The sequence below is a fragment of the Thunnus albacares genome, chromosome 1 (genome assembly GCF_914725855.1).
Source record: "Thunnus albacares chromosome 1, fThuAlb1.1, whole genome shotgun sequence".
Classification (NCBI taxonomy): Eukaryota; Metazoa; Chordata; class Actinopteri; order Scombriformes; family Scombridae; genus Thunnus; species Thunnus albacares.
In genome coordinates, this window is record NC_058106.1 from 33,877,698 (window position 1) to 33,899,643 (window position 21,946).

The window sequence follows — 21,946 nt, forward strand, 5'->3', positions numbered from 1 at the left end:
CTCTGAATTCCATCATATTTCTCTTGGTTGTTGCCTTGACATGTCCATGAATTTGGGGGATGGAGCTTCTGAAGGACCAAGAAGTTCAAATATCAACAATCTTCCTCCAGAATGACTGACTCTACCTTTAAGGCTCAAGGCTTTTTTTTAGTTTTGTTAGTGGAATGAAATATCCACTAGAAATATCTTGTTTGTCACTAAAAAACAGTTATTAAATACTTCATTTATTAATTTGATGACATAGTCAGTTGCTCTTCTTTAGCTGTTAAGTTTATTGTACCATCTTTACCCGACTTATTAATTAAGTCAGTAATCACTGTCACCTCACAGCGAGATGAATCTATTAATTTCCAAGCCCATTCAGTGTGGAGTTTTTATGTTCATATATAAAACATCGCTTTTGACTGACAGCCTTTTCAAGGTAAAATGATAAATGGCTGCATTTATACAATGTTTTTATCCCTAAAAAAAATTGCCCCTCAGTCACCCATTCACACACACCGATGGCAGCGAGCTACGCGAGGTGCTGGCCTAACCATCAGGAACAATTTGACGTTCAGTGTCTTGCCCAAGGACACTTCAACATGTGTACAGGAGAAGCTGCGGATTGAACCTTGGACATTGTGATCGGTGGACGACCGGCTCTACCTCCTGAGCCAAAGCTGATCTTTTGTTTTGAAATGTTTCTTTACTTTCCACCCAGCGTTTGCTGTGATAGTTTCAGGCGTGACGAGATACTGAACAGAAATTTGTGAAGAGGAACAGTATGCAATTCTGCTATCATTTAAACAAAATTCAGTGAACCAACTTTTTAGTAAGCCACTTAAGTTTAAACATGCCTCTATGATAGTTTTAAAATTCTTATTCACAGGCTTTACAGATGGAGAACAGATGGAGAATGAGTCCACAGCAGTCCAAGCAGGCAGGTCTCTGTCAGATTAGGAAACTACAATTAGTTGTGTCTCGGCTAAAACACTGAGGTCAAGCAACCCTAACACTGATTCCTCCCTGAGCAATCTGGATTCATTAGTATAACATTCACTTTCAGGTCACTACTGAACCACTACTGCGCAAGGTGGTGATCAGAGTAGAAGGAAATAGAGGACAAAATACCGGAGTAATGTCTCATCATATGGTTCGAGTGAATGGAGTAGTGGGGCAGTGTTGTTTCAAGTCAAGTCATACTTCTCTCAAAGGACCAGTGTGTAAGACTTAGAGGCATCTAGTGGAACGCAATTGTCAGACCTGGATCACACAATGAAGGATGGAGGACCTGTCATAGTTGATGTTGTACTTGAGTGGTGCAAATTTCTAACAAATATGCAATTAATCAAACTATGTAGATCCAAACGGTATTGTGTAAACCTGGGCTTTTGTTGCCCCTGGGCAGTTGCTCGCTTTTCCCGGTTGGTAATCCCAGCCATGCATGTAGTAAATCCACATGCAGAGACTTGAGAAAATTTAACTCACAGTGGCATCCATTAGAGTAAGCTACAGATTTTCCAAAAGCTCCTCTTTGATGGGACAGCAGCCAAGCCGGCACACACAAAGTGGAAAATCATGTACACGATGGAACGGAGGCACCGGGGGATTTATTTTGTTATTAAAATGACAGGGTGGAGGCTTGTGTTGCGTGCCCTAAAGGGCAGGAGGGTAAGATGTTAAGCAGAGGACCTACAGCTCCAGAGTCTCTGCAGTGAAGCAGGTGAGAAACAGGTCATCATAACTGACGGAAATATTGGTAAAGCTAAAACAAAAAGACAGAGGATAAAAAAATATTTTATTTAAACCTAGCTCCAGTACACCTCAGACCTTGAAACTCTAAGTGCTGCAGTGTATCCTGATAGCCTCAATAAGGCATCACCAATTCAATGAGCCCAAGGTGTTTTTCTAAGTGCTCATTTTTTCAGAGTAACCATTCAAAAACACAGAGATATAGTTTTCTCGTTCCTCCCATTGATGGAGCTAGAACATGCAAAGAACATGCTGTATGTTGTTATTGTTGATTCATTTCCTCTTGATGGATTAATCAATTAGTCGACCAAACATTTTGGCATTGATCCTTCGGCAAGGGATCAGATGTTAGATGTAGATTTTTTTCTGCACCATTACTTCATGTAATCTATCACCTATCGCTTTCTCATTGCATTGACATTTCACCCTGACTACTATATTTTAATTGACCTCAAGCTCAAGAGTGAACGTTTAGGCCAAAATTATTGAGAAGAAGAGAAAAAAATTTAAATTTCATGACAATGAATAAACTCCATCTTCTGATGAAGATCATGTTATGTGATTGAAAGTCCAGAACATGAACCATGAGTTCAGACAGTTTTGTCAACTATATTTTCTCTATTTTTTGCTTATTATTCTCTTTGCTTTTGGTTGTTATTAAGATTTTGTGAATCACTTTAAAACAATACTTTGATGATTTATTTTGAATTATTATAATTGGCATTATTATTATTATATGCCATTGTTGTTTTATGTTATTAGGAATCATATTCTCGTTGCTACATCATAATATACTGTACTTGTATGTTTACATATTTTGGAATACTTTTCCCCTTTCTAAATTCACCATGTTGTCTACTGATTGATCGGCTTCATCCCAGCTGAAAGCAACTGTGCATGTCTTTACCTCTGAGATATTTTCTTTGGATCGATCTCAGACAAGAACAGACGAGGAAGCAGACACGAGGAAATTTCCATGAACTCTCCAGTTTCTGATCCCCCTTCAGATCAAATCCAAATCCTAACCCCAGGTAAGAATCCTCCTCTTGGACACAGTGACTCAGTGAGGTGCGGTCAAACTAAATGACAGGTTGACAAGTTGAAGCTGTTGCCCTTCCAAAAGCCAGAGGATTTGCTTTTTTTGTAACAAACAGAGGCAGAGAGTCAGCCAGATGTGGCAGGAATATCCAAATGGATCAAGTCAGTCAAATAGAGGATAATATTGCTGGTTTTTGTTTTTCAAATGCAGCAACAAATCTGAAATCTTCTATTACCGTGACAACAGTTTATCTAATTAAAAATTATAATTAGGATGTTATTCAAATCAATTACATAGTTTTCAAAATACTGTAGAATAAAAAACCACAATGTTCATTCATTTATTGTTATTTAGTTTCATTTTCCTGTCTCCTTTCTTATGTCTTATGTAATTTTTAATGTCTTGTTTCTGCTTGGAAACCAGTGCCATGGTGAGAAGAAGAAAAAAAAAAACTCTTTAAAGAAATCCATCAGGTTTCATAAATGCAGAGCTGTCAGTAAAGAATAGAGCACTGACGAGCGATTCTATTTTCCCGAAGGGTGCAATGTATAAAATATTGATAGAGGATAAAGTGAACATTTGACTCATCTAATAATGATGATGGTGATGAGCAACGTGGGTCAAAGACATTTAATTAGTTAGCTTCTGAATTCATTACTGTATCTGCAATGATTATTTTAAAGTAGTTTCATTCAGGAGTAAAAGCAGGAGAATGAAATGTAATGTAAGTGCTGTATTCATTTCCCTGAATGCCCTTTGGCCAGGGGACAGAAGTGTGTGGGCAAAAGTTTTTCCCGTTGAGAAAAAGCGAGTTACCTCTAAATGTGTAAACCAAACCTGCCACACAGCTGTATCACATTCTGGCCCTTGCATTCAATCTGAGGAGCTGAAATCAAAAACAATTCTGTTGATGTTTAAGACAGCTAAAATGTTCATACATCAAACTAAATTGTAGCTGCTGGAAATATCATGAAACATGATTGACAGATAAGCCTTCAATGTGAGAAACATCAGCTCTCCTTAAATCATCATTTTTCCATTTTCCAACATGATGATCGTGCAGAGAAGTTGTTTTATTGACTTTTCAGTTTAGTTTTTCTTCCTGCAATATCGATGGCCGAAGAGCAAAACCTCCTATCTGAAAAATGCACTTTTTTGAGAAAACTAAAAAAAACTTGTTTTCTTGCAGAATGCTATTTGTTAAGGATACTCAATACATTATACACTGTTTTTGGACTATATTATTATATTACATGTTAACAATACCGACTAGATATTAAAGCCTCACAAAGTGCAGATAGGAGCTTTTGCACTTGGTGCAAGTTGCAAGTTCTACAAAACGATGCTCTAAATTAAGTTAATATTTAAAATAAAATTAAAAATAAAATTGAATTTGTTTTCAGGTAAAAAGATGTAGTAAATGTAATAGTCACTACATTGTAATTACTAGGCTCAGAATTCCTTAAATTCAGTGTATTTGCTTCCTCGTCCACTGGAAATGAATGTTCAGTGATTGTGTAACCTACTTGTGCTGTAGCCTCTCTACACATCCAGGGACTCTGCGTTGTGTTTTTGTTTTGTTGTACGACTTTTCTGTCACAATGAAGGGCGGGATTATCTTGCAGACAGACTGAATATGAGCAGCCTTCCTTGTTTGCCAATCAGAAAATTCTGCAGATAGGAGGTTTTGCGCTTTGACCATCGATATGTTATTGCTGTTGGTTTGTTAAAACTGCATTTTGGGGCCACTGGGGGGCAGAAAATTTTCGAAACAAGTCAACAGACGTGCAGCCTTTACATATTATCAATTTATGATCTTGTTACAGTCAGTGTGTTTGCTAACAGGTGCCATTTTACACACCCTGAAGACAAAGCAACATTAACAATCGTTAGCAGTTAAGTTTCTTTCCACCTGACTTTCATTTTCATTTCACCTCCATTTTGGTCTCCACCAATGCAACTCTGTCTATCTGCCATAGGATGTTGTTTATCAGAGCTTGTTTGCTGATAGCGGCTGTCCACTGTGGCTGGAAACGAGGCAGAGGAAACAAAACAATGATCTAGAAGAGGCTAAAAAGCTGTGTTGAGCTGCAAAGTAGGTGATGATTCTCTGTGGGTACAGCACTGCACGACTCTTTTCACATTTCATGTCATTTGATTCATTGCTAATATAAAAAAAATATATCATCAAGTGTCTTATAGTCACCGTCTTCCTGCTGTGTTTTCATCTGTTTTCCTGCACATCAGTCTGGGTGTTAAACAAGCATCAATAAAGCAAGAGCTGTCAAGGCCAAAAAAAAACTGTACACGTTAAAGTCCATGTGAAGATGTTTGCATAAACTGCATCCTCCCACATTTATGGATGCTTAAAACCATTTAATGAGCCTTGAAATCAATAAAGTGCCGTTTAGTACACAAATCAAATAGTTCTAAATTTCAAGGCTAATGGGTCTGCAATTGGCTTTGAATGGAGGGATCATTCCCAACACTTGAGAGGAGTGAGATGATCAGGTTGGCAGAGATTTGACTTTCTTTTTATTTTTTTATTTTATTTGTGCAAAGTTTTCATCACAACCAAATTTACCAGGATGTTGTTAGACTAGTGTGAGAGAACATCTGGGGGGGAGGGGGAGGGGTTACTGTTAGATTTCTAATTCTAAATATGTGTGGGATGAGCTCATCAGCATTAGTTCTATAATAAAACTTGTGTGGAGAAATACACTTGTGCTGAAAGTCTGTGCATAATGAGTATGCAAGATCAAAAAAAAGAATCTGGCAACTGTCTTTCTTTGTATCTAATCTAAATCCAGACCTCATGTAAACTATCCTCATTAGTGCCCGCTGGGAAAGTCTGATTGGTAATTCTGGACATATTCTTCTCACTGCAGTGTTTATCAGTTGTACAAAAGCATCAGATTACAAGCTTTATCTCTGTAGAATTAAGGATGAAAAACATGCACATATTCTATTCTACTGAAAAGTCAATATCAAATGAAAGTACAGTAAATGTAGTTTGATTAAATGGATTTTCATTTCAGCCCTTAAGGCAATCCAAACTAGGAAATATGAGAGACTTTTTGTATCCACTGTGCATCAGATCTTTGAGATTCTGTAAACACCCAGCACTGTTGATGTTAAAGGATTTGAGCTGATGATGCAGAGGTCAGTACCCCTGAAGTGAAACACCAAATGCTATGTGGGCAGTGACAAACTAAATAAATATTGTAGGTAAACAGTTTGACTGGTGTTTTTTACTGTATTTTAAGCTATTTTTTTAGCACACATTAAAGGCCATTTTGACTACAGCTTCAGATTTTCACACAGACATTGAGGTGGTGGCAGCAGATCATCTGATGTTGATGGGCTGAGGGAAAAAAAATTGGTGTCCTCAGCACCAGATAAGGGAAAAAGTGCTGTGCTGTTTCTCAGATGACGGGTATCATGAGCTGCAATTGCTACTCTGAAAACAGTTTAAAATCTGATTTGCCAGCTGCTGCTGTGGGGTGATGGGGAAATTCAGACGACTGAACATGTGATCAGAGCTGAGGACGAGGTGTTTGACCTTCCTGTCTGACCAAGTGCAACAGTGGTGGGAGGGGCTTGGTAACCATGGTGACGCTCATACTCTCACCTGCCTCACTTCCAGGAAATGCTTCACAGAGCAGTTCTGCATAAAGATCTTCACTTTCTCTCTATTTATTGTTAAATGAGAGTAAGCAAGTGCAGAGCATCACAAATAAACAGCATTAAGAAGTGAACAATAACCAAAGAGACAACATGCTTCAGTGAACAATATAAATCTAATTGCTTTAATTTAAGCAACATTTTCGAGGTATAACACACCTCTAAAGCACTTCTGTTGGTTGAAAACTGCATCTGACTGAACTTCAATGCCGGTGAACCTTTCTGCCACAACAGATCCACACTGATACTACTTTCTCCATAGTCTTAAATTTCAAAACAGTCCTTCCAAGGAAAACGACAAAATAGGTTGTAATGTCAGTCATCCAAAAACAACATATAGTTACGTTTGAGTGACAGATGCCATCGAACGGCCGTAGTAATCAGGACCTGGGGCAGTGGCACAGTTGAGATGACATATCCGAATTTCCTCGTTCAAAGGAGGAGAGGGGATACGGAGATATTAACTCAACAGTGGACTTTGCTAACAGGTGAGCCCCGTACGATCGTCCCCTAACCTTAACCTTTGTGCCTAAACCTAACCAGACCTTAACAACAGTGTTGTCACATCATAAAACATAAGCATTTAGTGATTTGCAACAATTTGGAAAAGCCCAGACAAATGATGTTGTCTTGCCGATTACTGCTGATAGGTGGCGCCAGATTAGAAAACACTCCTATGTGTCATTCTGGTCATTTATTTTGGAGGATAATTTATATGAGGCAGAATATATTTTCTTGATGCAAAGACGAGGATAATGGTTTGGATGCCTTCCGTACATGCATCAATAATCAAATATCGTATTATTTGAACATTAATTGATCATTTGTCATCCACAGCAATTACTAAAGGACTGACAATGTTTTGCGGTGGAAGGTAAAATGAAGAAGAATAACTAGAAGCAGGTTCGTATAGGAACAGCGGAATGAAATGAGCAAAAAAAAACGACAATAATATAGATGTTAAGAAATAAAATAATACGTAAGAGATAAAAAAGAAGATAAAAGAGATAAAAGAGAATATTAAAACAGCACAGCAGAGCTGTAAAAAACTTTAAAAATTAAAAACAGAGTTAGTGCCAGCAGGCTGAATACTAAATGAACTCGACAGTTAAGCTTAGGATCAATATCCAAACTCAACAACTCACAGCCAGAATCAGATGATAGAAGGCATCAAACTAACACATTCAGTCTAACGTGACCACTTAATTAACTCATCCAAAGAACTGTAAGTAAGCAAAAAGTTTTGATTACAATTTTTATCCAATTGCGTTCTGATCTTTTCTCCCTAATAACACTCTGATACTCTCTTTTATCTTCACTAGTAGCGTCTGACAGAGAAGCACTGCAGCGATAATTAATCGACAAACCACCGGCCTGATGGGAGCAATAGGCGTCTGGGAAGAATCAATACTATAACGCAACCCTCCCGTGTATCAAACAGCTTTTCATCCACGAGAGGTGACAGAGCATTACCTCTACTCAAATTTACACTGCTTGTTCACCGTGTGTCTGTCTAGCAACTGCATTAAGAAAAGGACAAGTGATGCCTTCTTGACTCTCATGAGGGAGTGCGGGAACTGAGACAGATTGTCACAGCTGAAGTGCATGTTTATAGATCAGCTCTGACTGAGTGCTCCTTTAGGAAAAAGGCCTTCACTGCCCAATCGATGCGCCGATTATATCATTGTTACTTTCCACTTCATTATGGAACATGTGAGCTGAACACACTGCCTCTCGGCTATATAAAGATACAGCCTTTCTCATACATTGCTATGTGTGTGTGTGTGTGTGTATTAATTTGTCCTCGGATGTTTCATTGTAAGCACTGTTAACAGCCTGTCATGCACACTGAGACATGATAAATATCAACAGCTCATTAGATGTGTCACTTCAAAGGAGCACAGTAAAAAATAAATCAGCGAAGCCTTGTCACAGAGATATCAAGGTGTTTCTCGTGTGAGCGTGTGAGTGTGTGTGTGTGTTACCTGTTACAGTCGACATGCAGCAGAAGGTGGGAGGCGCTGATAGTGAGAGCGATTTTGTGCCACTGTCCGTCGGCGAGGCGGTAAGGGAAGGACTCAGACCGTGGCTTGCCTTTGAAGCGGTAGTGGTAACGGATCTCCTCTCTCACCCCACTGCTCTCCAGCTCAAAGTAACTGCAGGGGAGGAGAGGAGGTCAACAGTAAGAGACACTCTTTCCTAGACAGTGTCTTTGTTCAAGGTAGAGAAATATATAAATTCCTGAAAAACACTTAACATTATAGGTACAAGGTTTTGTGCAAGCAGGCTATTGAAATATTTTCTGAATCATTTTAGGCATAAAAACATTATTTTTCCAACATTTTATTTGAGAATAAGTGGAAATCTTGTTAAATAGCATTTAGAATATAATTGAACAAGAGCTGAAACAATTAGTACGAACAACAGGAGCCACAATTTCAATAACAAATCAATCAACTATGAGTTTTATATTACTTATATTACAAGTTGAATATCTTTTGGTTTTGGATTGCAAGCGATCTGAAGATGTCTCTCTTGTCCCAAAATATTTAACTGTTGGCAGGCCAAAAAACAAATTGAAACACTTTTATTCTTACAGATTTACTAGGAATGCGGATATATGTTACAAGTGTCCCTGAGGTTGGTGCAAAACAGCTGGACTGAGCATGAATGAGCAAATTTCATGTCAGTCCACAATACCTGTTGGGTTACATGATATCTTGCATGCAAAGTTGATATTTTGACCTGAGGGTGGTGTGATAGGAAAACTCAGAGGGACATAAATCTGAATCTGCTTATTAAAATCTGACATTTTTTGTAGAAGTGGAAATTCTGGCCTGATGGTTACACTAGAGGGAGGATCAGGAGGTCACAAAGTCATTGGAATTCACAAGGTTTTCCTAGAAATGTAGCTGTTTGTTTTCCAGACACCTAGTCACCATCCAGAGTGTTGGTCAAAGGCAGATTTTGACTTGATGGCGACACATTGGGAGAATTAACCTCTGAGGTGAATACTGATGTTGATTGATAACAAATGTCATGAAAATCTGGACAAGATTTTGAACAGACTAGCCTCATCTTTAGGTTTCAATATATTGGAGAAAAAATATAGTCAGACAATAAAATGAGTTATGAAGTTAAATGTTATCGCAGAAAACCTGTCTGTAGCTGTGTTCTGGAAGAAACCACAAACATAGAGGCTGATTTCAATGATTTACTGATACAGTACTTATCGAAAAAGGCCAGCATCATCCTAATCCCTGAATACACACATTGTAATTTCATTACCCAGCTGACAAACAATACAAATGTGTGTGCACATGAAGGACAGGAAGATTATGGACATAACAAACAGCTCTACTGAGGTGATTGCTTAGCGTAAGCTTTGTGTAAAAAGACAATTTGTCAGCTTGCTCACCAAACAGAAGAAAACAGATATTCCTGTCTCAATTTCACCCACTATTCTCATTCTGTGGTGTAACTGCAGGTGCTCGACCTGCAGCTCGTGTGGGCAACATGTGCACTTTACTCTCCACCCTCATCAGCCACGCTAAATTAAGAGCCAGTCAGCCACAGACAGCAGCAGTCTGAGAGCCGCGGGCATCCAGTCATGACATTTCAGCTTCCCTGCGGCTGCAAATGACCCCAACACTGGAACCCCTGGCCCAGCACATACAAAATACTGTATGTGAGGAGCAGCTCCCTAATACAGAAACCAAAACTTTGCCAGAACCTAGCCTAATCCAATATACTGAGGCACACACACACACTCAAGCACATACACACAGGGATCAAGCCCATTCAATACCAAAGCAACAGCTCTCATGCATATTTATGGAAAGGGAGAGTGGACCCGCTCCACAGAATACCAATTGAGGCTGTGTGGTCGCAGATTTATCCATCTTCCTGTTAGGAAAATGAATGAAAGTGAGATGAACTCATCAGAACTCAACACAAACAAAAACACCAAACACACTAATCTTCACACCGACCAGGTAGAGTGGACGTCCTTCGTCTGGAGCTCAGAGACATGATGTAAGCACAACAGCCTCTGAATATGAGAAGATGTTTCTATGTCCACTCCGAAGGATTTTTGATGTAAATATAGATTATTTACAGGATAACTCGGATTTCAAATGTCAGGATTTCGAAATGTCAAATATGTTGCTCCTTGTTGCACAGGAAGACTGCGTGAGAGCACAACTACAGTTACCGCAGTAAGTCGAGTTTGAACCAGGAGATCCTTTTGTAAAAAATTACTAATATTTTAATACTTTTACCATTCAGCTTCATTTTGTCTTTCAAATAAACTCGGATAACCTGGGGGTTTGTTTGCAACTTGCCTTATGGTGCTTCTTAATCTGACTTTTAAGGGAGTATGATTACTGCCAATAGAAATGATGGCCAAATCTACCAAAAACAATGCAAAAAAAAATGCAATTATCTTTTAAGACTAACAAGAAACCCACCTACTTATGTATGTATATTATGAATAGCTGTTTGGTGACTCCCCTTAAGGAGTATTTCTAGCAGTTATGAATTTGCTTAATTATTATTCAGTTATTTTAATACTTGTCCAGTCTTTTTTTCGTTCTCTTTCCTTTTGTTTTTTTTTCATTTCCCTCACAAAAATATGCATGTTAATTTATCACATGTGGGATATCACTTCACATTATACAGGCACATGTGACTTTCACTTGTGAAGGCATAAATCTGACTTTATATTATTTTTGCGGGTTGAAATGATGGTTTTATGCACAGTAACCTTGCATGTAGTTGCTGAATGATTGAACTTTGTCTGAATGCCAGAATTTTTGTTGATGGATTGCAATAAAAAAAAAAAAAAGCATTAGTCATCCTGTCATATTCCTACGTACAGAGAATGAAGTCGAATACATTAATTGTTGTTACCGAGAAAAAAAATAAAGAAAAGAGAGAAGAGGAGAGGAGGAGGCCTTGATCAGTATGTACAGGCTTGCAGGGTTCAGCTCAAAAAGCTCAAAGCTTTCCACAGAGCTCATGACGGCTCATCAGCCCCCCACACAGCAGGCTGTGTTAAAACTAAAACAATTATCACACAGTAAATTAACAAACATCACAGAGAAGAGCTTTTCTACAACATTAAATTGCATTTGCACGCATCGAGCAGTGGCTGCTTACCTACTTGTGTGTGTGTGTGTGTGTGTGTGTGTGTGTGTGTACATAAGGGAAAGAGAGAGGTAAAGTCAGAACAGGTATAGCTGGCCAGTTCAGCTGTCTTTGTTCAGCATGTCATCACCCTGAAATTAAATGAATCCATCACTCCGTGGCTGCGCCGGGCACCGACCTGACAGTCCGTCCCCATCATGCTGCAGGAGACAGAAGCACTGATACTTGTCAGCTGGAAAAGAATCATTTGCATTGAACGAGGAGTAAAACGAGAACGAGAGCACTCCAGCTTCGCCTCTTCCACTGATGGAAGCCTCCTCAGGGCTTCGAGAGGCCCGGAATCACTGAGCGAGCAGAAACACTGTTATCCTGATTTGACTCGGGAAATAATCATCAAAGGCATTAACTCCACTTCACAGCGAGCGTTTATTTTATGAAGCATTTAGTGGTAGCTATTGTATCCCCACATTACAGCATATTTAATGAAGGGGAATAATCTTTTGGCAGGCTGTCCGTTTGTGAACGAATCATGCCTGACAGACATTGAAAATAACGTGTGTGTTTTGGTGCTTCTGTGCTAAATATAAACAATGAGTCTTATCAACTTATCAGTTTTAAAGGATTTTTTTCACGACTGAGCCTTTCGTAAACCAGCGTTTCAAAAAGCCACTTATTTGCCGATGGCAACTGCGTGGATCTAACAGACCCCTAATGTGAGCATCCACAGCTTTCAAGAAAAAAAAAATCATGTTTGCATATCAAAGAGCACAGAACATTTTGGCTTACAGTGGCAGAGGGAGACTCCTCTCTGATTAGAATGTGTTTCAATTTGATGTGATAGCAAAACCGCACCACTGTGGAGGCCACTATTTTCTAAACAGAGATACGCTTGAAAAGAAGATGTGCATGTAAGAGCTCAAAGGAGTCTCCTGAATTACTGATTAAATAATAGTTTTTTTACATGGTAACTACAGACATGTTACAGGGTAAAGGACAGAACAGGTGGTATAGGTTCCATTTATAAATGAACAACAAATATTCTTCAGGATCACCTGTACACTCCAATAAAATAATATCAATGGAGCAGTGGTTGCCCCTCCCTCATTACCACCACTGAGATGGACTTGAGCAAGGCCCTCAACCCCAACTGCTCCAGTGGAGCTGCTCAGTGGCTGGCAGATCAGACTGTGGTTGTACTGGTCAGCTTCTAGGTGTGAACGTGTGTAACTGTGTGAATGTGCAAAAGAAAGGCTTAGTCCAACTGACCACCTGATAAAATGCATTACAGACCTAGATTATTGGATGGCAAAAAAAACTTCTTACAGCTAAACATGAATAAAACTGAAATTCTTATTGTTGGCCCCAAAAAACAGCAGCAGGAAATAGCTTAATATCTTTTCTCACACACTCTAAAAGGCAGTGAGCAGGTCAGAAACTTGGGAATCATCCTGGATGCTGATCTTAACTTTGAAAACCACGAATTAAATATTACAAGATCATCATTCTACCACCTGAGAAATATATGAAAAGTGAAAAGATTCATATCACAGATCGATTGTGAGAAATTGGTCCACGCGTTCATGTTGAATAGATTCGATTACTGCGATGCTCTCACTGGATTATCAAAACATTCAAAGGAAGACTTCAGCTCATACAGATTTCATCTGCCAGAGTTCTTACCGGTACAAGAAAACATCATCACATTACCCCGAAACTTAAATCACCTCATTGGTTTGCCATTCAACAGAGAATTCACATTAAAATCCTCCTATTGGTTTTTAAGGCACTACATGGTTCAGCTCCCCAGTACATTTCTGACCTGCTCTACTCTATCAATGGCTTCGTGGTTATACCCAGAATAAGATCAGGAGCTGGTAAAGGTGCATTTAGTTAGTGTGGAGCTGCCCTCTGGAAAGCTCTTCCTGATGCTTCATGTTTTTATGTCTCTTTTTAAATGTAAAGCACATTGAGTTTCTTTTTGATGAAATGTTCTCTATAAATAAAGCTTGCCTTCCTCTCAGTGAAACTTCCCTGAATAAATAAAGGTTTAAAACACACACACACACACACACACACACACACACACACACACACACACATACACACACACACACACAAAAACAATCAATGATGGGACAGTGAGGACTGCAGAGGACACACTGCTTGTGTCCTCCAAATCTGAACAAAAAACAGCTGCACTTTTTGTTGGCTCATCATGATGTATTCAGTCGAGAGGAACACCTTCAGTGGAACACAGCTTTAGATTTTATTCTCATAGTGAAGCAAGTTTCCTTGCATTTTCATAAATAAAGTAAACATAACTGGCATATTGTGAGGGGAAATGTAAAGAGTTGCCCTACACAACAGGAAACCAACTTTGTTGTTGGGACCCATTCAGTTACATCTATAGTTGTGGTGATTTCGCTTGTGTAAAAGGACATTTTCATACAACTCTGAAGCTCCAATCACTATATTCTGAAAGGTTACTAGTGCCTGTGCAGGACTTATCTGGGCAGGACTGTGCAGTGGCACATGGTGTCATATAGGTCGACCTGACATACTGTGCAGTACATACACAGTTGTTGGTAGACTATATGCTGTTCTAAAAATATACATTGAGCATGAATTTATCATGTGCCTTTAGGCAGCATAGTGACTGGATGGGTAATGGCAGTGTCCAGTAGCACATTGGTCCAATTCTCAACACTGCTGTCTTTATATGATTTAGATGCAAATACACACACACACACCCATGGGTGCCTGGTTATGTGTTAAAATGGGGTAGCAAACTTGGAAAGATACATCATTGGCAGGGGTTGTGGAGGTCCTCCCCCAGGAAAAAATTGTAATTTAAAACAAATTTCCTGCATTTCTACACCAACTAACCTCTTGGATTCAGTCAAGAAACAGCCACCTGCACTAGTCTAGATTAGTTAGATTGAAGGTGCAATGAAAACCAAGAATGCACCAAGAACAGTATATGATTGGGTGGATCAGGACAGGAAATCATTATCAAAAGAATGGCTATTTCATATTTGAAACTATATTTATAAAAACATTATGCAGCCTAAAATGGTAGTAGGTTTCAGGCTACTGGGCTATCTTCAAGGACAAACAATTTATATAAATGAAATAGCCTTGCAACACATCACCATATGATTTGGATCATTAAAGCTGGTTAAACAATGTTAAACCTGAGGGTTGCTATTCTCAGTACTCACAGTACAAAGTCTTCAACTGCAACAAAGTACAAACAATTTGGATGAATGAAATGGCCTCACAACAACTATCTAATTCTAATCTCACCTGTTTTTTTTTTTACATACAGGTTCTAGCGGTAGCTATTCTCAATAGCACCACTAGCTGATGTAGTTATGATGTTATACAAGAATTAATAATCATAACTTCAAAGGCAGATCATTTTAACTTACATCATCTCAAGGACTATTTTAATGCACAACTCAGAAGGTGACTTTTGCTCCTCAAGTCTAAAAAGGGCCATTTAGTCGAGAACTAGACCTTACTGTGAAACCACCCCTTAGTAAACTTGCACCTCTCATTTAGCCTGTATAAGAAAATGTGAGAATAATCATAATAATGAAAGCACAGCACAGAGCAGCTGGATGAGAGGAAACACACGCAGTGATGTAAGGCAGAGCTGTTGTATTGAATTGCATTAGATTGCACAGGTGTTCCTAATAAAGTGGCCCAGGAGTGTAGACAGACAAAGGTAAGCTAGCAGCTCTGATTTTAACCAACTGCAGCTTTTATAAATCCTTCTTACTGGCTATAGATCAATCAAAAAGAGAAGTATCCACAGTAAGTTTTCACCAGTGATGCTATAACATAGGAACACTTCCAGCTAATGCTTATGCAACCCCTTCCCCCAAGCCCCCATTTTTTGTTCCCAATATTATGAATGTGCTGAGTTGGTGATTCACACTATCTGCTGATAAACAGCCACAGGGCAGGGTTGCCAGCTGTGTCTCTAGAGGTGGAGGATGTGGGCAGTAGAGGAATCTCATGAGTGTGGTGACAGCTCTGGGAAGAAGCTGTTGAGTTGACAAGTGGTCTTCATCAAAATGCACTGGCATCATCTCTAAGGGAAAAGTTTGGGAAATGAATGGCTGCCTGAGAGTGCTAGGTTGGCTGTATATCATCCTGTCCTTTTTCTTCACCCCTGGTGTCATGCAGCTATTTTATGGGGGGCAGCTGACAGCCAATTATCTGCTCAATAGGGAGGTCAACACCCTGGAGCTTGTCCGGTGAACAGGAGGAGAAAGAGGTAAACTAGATACTATGATGGAAAAATATACCCATGTCTTCTGTCACTGACCTGGAAAATGTGACCGGGATTGGTTGTGAGACTGTGCTTCAGTTGTCACATGAAGAGAATCCTTGATGGGAGTTTCTGGATTTAGCACATGTTGTCATCACATCCTAGGGTGATGGTTGATAGGTGCAACTTTCAACACTGAGCCCAGATTGAGATATATGGACCAGTTGGATGTGATGAGCAGGAGGAAATCAATTCTCATTTTCACAGTTTGGAGTGTGATCAGTGTGAGATTGTTAGCAAAGTGTAGCGTGAGGCAGACCACCTCAGGTTGTTGGTGGTGAGTTCTATCAGGGTTGTGTTGTCATCAGGTATAACAGCTTGATGGACAGGTCAGAGTGTGTGGAATCATTGGGTTCAAAGGAGTAAAGAAAACATATCCACAAGGGTGCATCTCCCACAGAGATGCTCTGGAATAACTCCTCCATGCTTCCTTGGCTAACACACTTAGTGAGGAAACTATTGCAGTTATCACCCATGGTCCAAGATGTAATTGTCATCAAGAGTTTTCTTAATGAAAACTGCAAGAAGAGACATGGAAAAACTCCAACTTTCTTAAAAAAAAAACCTTTAAAATGTTTCCACAGCTATAGGGCTTGTCATCTCCTTATTCCACTGCCGGCCTATCTGGGCTTCATTGCTTTGGCTTAAAATTGAATTTTCTGGCTGCGGTAACATAAATGGCAGTGAGCTTTAAACCCAAATCCATGGTTTTCATAAGTCCCTTCAGAAACCTGTGGTTGATATTATAAATGCAACATTCAAGATTTTCTAGTCTACAGAATTAGTATAAGCTAGTAATCTAACCTTATCTGTTATACAGGCCATCAGTTACTGCTGGTCTGATGAAAAAAACTGCACAGTAGAGCTGCTGCACCATGAAACATTATACAGATTAACAGATTAACAGCTGATACTGAATGTTGAAAAACTAAACCAAAGCAAACACAACAAACAGTTAGTTTACATGATGTGAAACAGATAGCAAAATGAGAAGTTTAGAGGTGCAGTGTGTCATCTAGCAGTGAGATTGCAACCCCTCCCTTTCAAGTATGTAGGAGAACCTACGGTGGCTGCAAAAATGCAAAAGGCCCTCTCCAGAGCCAGTGTTTGGTTGGGTTACTGTAGAAACATGGTGGTGCAACATGGCAGGCTCCGTGGAAGAGGAGCTCACTTCAATTCAGTTTCTGCCAAGTCTGTTCTGTTAGATGCCACTAAATTCTACACACTGCACTTTAGTAACCCTGTCTCCTACAAGTTATGTTCATGCACAACTAAATTGCAATAGAAAATGTGTTTTTCTAGCAATCTAATGCTGGCTATGTTTTCTCTCAATATAATGAGAAAATTTTGAGAGAAAACTTAATTGTTGTTAACATATTTGACAAGTTGCAAACATGTTCACTGAACGTATGGGTGACAGCACAATATCTGCCAGTAGAAACACTGTTTATAGTTATGTTTTGGCACTGGCAGCACTTGATTAAGGTTAAAGAAGATCATGGTCTTGGTTTAATACAGAAAAAAGTCTGCAATGACTTGACACATAATATGTGTATTAATATTTAAACAAAGCCATGATTTTTCAATAACCTTAACCAAACTCTTTTGTTGCCATGCATAAACTTAACCACATGCGGTACTCAGGAGGCAAACCCAGTTATCTGTTGCCAGTTTCAGAGTCCTGCATCTTGTACGTTCCCCATCCACTCCACGCATTATATAAATATGGTGCTTCATTCACTCGTTACTTGTGAACATAATCCAGACAGCGATTACATGTATTATTATTAATTATTATTAATTGGGAAAACAATTAAGCCGTATATGAACATAATTTCTAGGAGACAGGGTTGATTACAGGCCATTACAGAAGACTTTTCAAACAATGACCAATTTTCAGTCTTGATGTTGGGATCCTGGTATTGGTATTACTTGGTATGAAATTGAAAAATAAAATAGTCAGTGGTATTTTCCATCCCAATATTGAGAGACAATTTTTAGGGTTTCTGATGTTTTGCTGCCAGAAAGCTTTTTGTTAGGGGTGTAATGGTACACAAAATTCACAGTTCAGTATGTACCTCAGTTTTGGGGTCATGGTTTGGTACGTTTTTGGTACAGCAGGAAAAAAAAGGTAGAAAACAACATTTTGGTCATTTATTTTGAAAAAATTTAACATCCAACAATGGGTCATTGTCCTTACTTTGCGAGGCAGCTGGAGTCGCGTATTAAGACATCACAATATCACGTGAGAATCCATCTTGTCAGGCTTCAAGTTATGTGCTTGTATCTGAACCTCCAGTGGTTTGGACCAATCAGCGTCCTATGAGGATTCTCGCGTGATCTCTGGAATCCAGCTGCGTCGCAAGGTATGACGATGATAGACGGTGACAGACAGATGGTTCATCCAATCACCTGCCAAGTATTTTTTGAAAGAGCCTGCCCTTTTCCAAACAGTTTCCAAGGATTTCTCATGGTTCTGTGTAACAAACCATCTGGCGTGTCATGTTATGATTGGCCTAAACTGAAACAGTTTATTTGTGCTGCAATGGAAAAAGAAAAAACAACTTTTCTGTTTCTTGCAAGGAGTCAGGACACCTACTGACAGCTGTTTTATGCTGATTTATGGTCGCTCGGAGCTGGTTCTTATGACATGTTGTCTGACCATGTCAGAAATCAAATGTGTTTACAGTTGTTCTGAACAGCTTCACTCAAAGGTGAACATCACAGAGAGGGGAGGGGGATAGAAGAGAGACCTGTCACAGAGAGGGGAGGGAGACAGAGGAGTCATGATATCATTTAAATATGGGGATAACGGCACATATATTAATAATAATGACAGCAGTGACACTACATGAACACAGGTAACCAGGGTAACCAGGCTAACTTGGCTAAGGCGGCTAGCATGCATCTATGAGCATGCTACATCTAAGTGATGCACTGCCAAAACATTCAAGCACTGTAATTCAAACACTAGAATTATTGTTCCACATGTCAGAATAAGTGGATTATTCAACTATTTTGACGGTATCTGTTTGGGTCACAGAGCAAACTGAACAGAGGAAAGTCGCGTACCCAACTGAACATCCTGTACCAAACAGTTTGGGACGAATACACAAACCTGTGTTTTTTACTTTATGAGGAGAGGGAGGGCAGCAGAGGGACTGGTAATGAAGGTCTTGGGGGTCTGAAGTCTGTCAGACAGGTAGAGGAGGGCTGGCTGTCTCAGGGGCGTCAGGGGGATCAGTCATTCAAACAGTAAGAATGCCTTTTTGTTGCCAGTGACCAAGTGAAGCCTCTGTCATGTTATATGTAATCTTGATAAACAGATATCTGCATATGAATGCAGAATCTGTAGGCAACTGGACAATATTTTGGTAGCGGACGTGCTCTGGTTTCCGTTTGTAGTCCGAGTAGTATTGACCAGTTACGTTTGAAGGGGCTTCGGTTGCATGCAGGTAAACAGTCTGTGTGGAGAGCAAAAGAGGCGGAACGCATTGGTTGAAATGCAATCTCGGAACCCATCAGCTATTGTATAATGACAATTTAGCTTTTTTTACTTTATTTAACTGTATTCATATGCAGCTATCTGTTTAAAGAGATTACCCGAAATGTCATCTGGACATAAAACACCTACAAAAAGTTACTAAACAATGACCGGTGCAAGAGAGGAAGTCTTGGCCCAGATATCTGCTGGCTACACCGGAACCCTCAAAATATTGGTCGTTGCCCCCAGAGGCTAAATCATTGTCAGACTGATAGCTGATGGGTGTAATATGAGCAATTCTCCTTCTTGTGGACTTGATATGTTCTTCAGGGTTCCTTTCTCTATAGGCTTCTTCCGGTAATAGTGCGACACATGTTTTTGTAGGCAACCTCACAGAAATGGAGACAGTCTCTGAAAGACCAGATGTTGACGTCAGAACTCCTGTATCTTGAGGATGAAGTGCCTTTGATATTGGGGCCAGTTTGAGTGCCTTCATGTTTCAAATTCAAATTTGCCTCACATCTTAACACTGAACTGAACAATATTTTTCAAATGAACAGTGAATAATTACATTTAATGGAAAAGCTCGATGGGGCTTTTCAGCTTCTTTTAGCTTTTAGGTTTTATAGCACATTTACCGAATAATTCAGTCTCAGCACCTTCATCATCATTTCCAGCAGCAGGCAGCTGTTTACAGCAAAAAAGCTCTTATGTACCCACTGTACGCTACCCTACCAGCCACACAAAGTTAGTGACAAGCTGGCAAAGAAAGGAGTTGGTGGAAACCAAACCACTGTTTGCTAGAAACTTTATTTGTGAAGTTGGTCTTCTCCTAAGTGGCCAAAAAATCAATTTATACAGTTTTAACTTACAGTAGAAAAAATATAACCCATAATGAAGTCTACAGAGTTGTAAAGTTTGGTTTTCAGTACTGTTATCTGCCCTACTAACAGGTATTCGATTATATCCACCTTTGTCAAGACAGTTTGCACACATCAGGAAGAATGATTCAAAAATTCAATAGAGTATAACTTGTAGAGCAAAGACTGTAATTCTGGGTAAGAAGTGCAAAATTTTGCATTTTGGTCAGCCTTGGTAAGTTCACAGAAAATCAAAGGAAGGAGCAGAGGGAATCATTGTTAGTCAGTAGTTGTAGTGTATTGCATCCTTTTTCTCTGAGCAAATACTGCTAAGAAAAATTCAAGGAGTGCAGGGTGGTATCTGTTTGAGGTGAGAGAGCCTTACCTACCCCTACCCAATAACTTACCCATTCTCAAAAGGGGAGCTCAAGAGTTCAGAATCTGAGCCAGCATGTTTCTTGTCTCTAACATTCACACTCAAATCCCATCTGATGGCAAAACAAAGTTTTAAATATTCTGCAGATCAAGTTTAAGCATAAAATAAACAGACATAGACCGACAGAGCGATGATTCACCGTGGAAGCCCGGCACATCACCAAACAGTTCCTTTTTTTTTCATTTTAAGAATTTTCAGATCCTCTGCCAGCGGCTGATAAACAAACCAAAAACTGCCAATTACAATGTTGGCAAATGATCATACTGCTTCTTATAAATATGTCACATCACCTGTTTTTCAAGTCTGTTTTATATATTATAAATTAAAATCAGATGCAGTGTGTTAATTTATCTGATTGAAGGATAGGCTAGCAATATGTACACGGAAATTGTTATTGGTTGCTGTTTTCAATGGAAGCAAAGGGGGAGAAAGTCCGCAGTCCTTGTTCTGTGTTAAAATGCATTATAAAGTTCAGACAAAGCCACCATGATGCTTCAACAGTCTGTATTAGTCAAATCTTCCACAGGGTAAAGTCTTTCTGGTACAAAAATTCCCCCTTTATGTTACTTGGTGTTTTGGTCTGAAATCATCTTTTTTTAAAAAAGAAGATTGCCTCTCCTCCAATTTGATTGTATTTTTCTTTTTGTGATGAATTTTTATGAATATATGAGTGACTGAAATGTTTGTATGACAGTCGTGGATCAGGGCCTGATATAAGTGTTTGTGTTTGTGTCGAGTGGAAACTTCGGACGGAATTTTAAATGGGGTTTGTTCTCGTGTTCATGTCCATCTAAATGTTTATATAAGAATAATTGTGCTTTAGGGTAAATTTTTTACAGTATCCAACTTCCCCATGCTTACTGACCAACATTCCCAAAGTTTTGCCATAAAGTCTAGTTTAACAAGTCTCTTTCTTCCATCTCAGTGTGTTTTCAACTCCCACAACACATCAACTTCAACTCAGCATGTTTCCTTAAAAGAGAGGAACCTGTAAGCGCTTATGAAGTGAGGCACAGAGGGAGAAACAGACCTGCAGAGTGACAAAGGGCAGGCAGATGAACAGAGCAGCTAGAGGAGCTGGCTGAGCATCTTTAGTGTTTGAGTGCTCAGGTGGGAAGAGCAGTGGAGAGACCGGGCTTTGAGTTAGTTCTTCACAGAGCTACTGCCACTTGCTGACAATGAAAGCGTTACCGGGACCCAGAAAAATGCTGGCTAGGCAGAA

At 39.4% G+C, this 21,946-nt stretch overlaps 1 protein-coding gene across 1 annotated transcript in view; it reads right to left on the bottom strand.

Annotated features, from left to right (window-relative positions):
- LOC122985162 (protein kinase C-binding protein NELL1-like) overlaps positions 1–21,946 on the bottom strand; it is a 279,144-nt gene that overhangs the window by 216,199 nt on the left and 40,999 nt on the right. Inside the window, exon 4 of the mRNA XM_044355623.1 lies at positions 8,443–8,613. Coding sequence (XP_044211558.1) covers positions 8,443–8,613 — 171 coding nt within the window. The remainder of the gene's footprint in view (positions 1–8,442; positions 8,614–21,946) is intronic.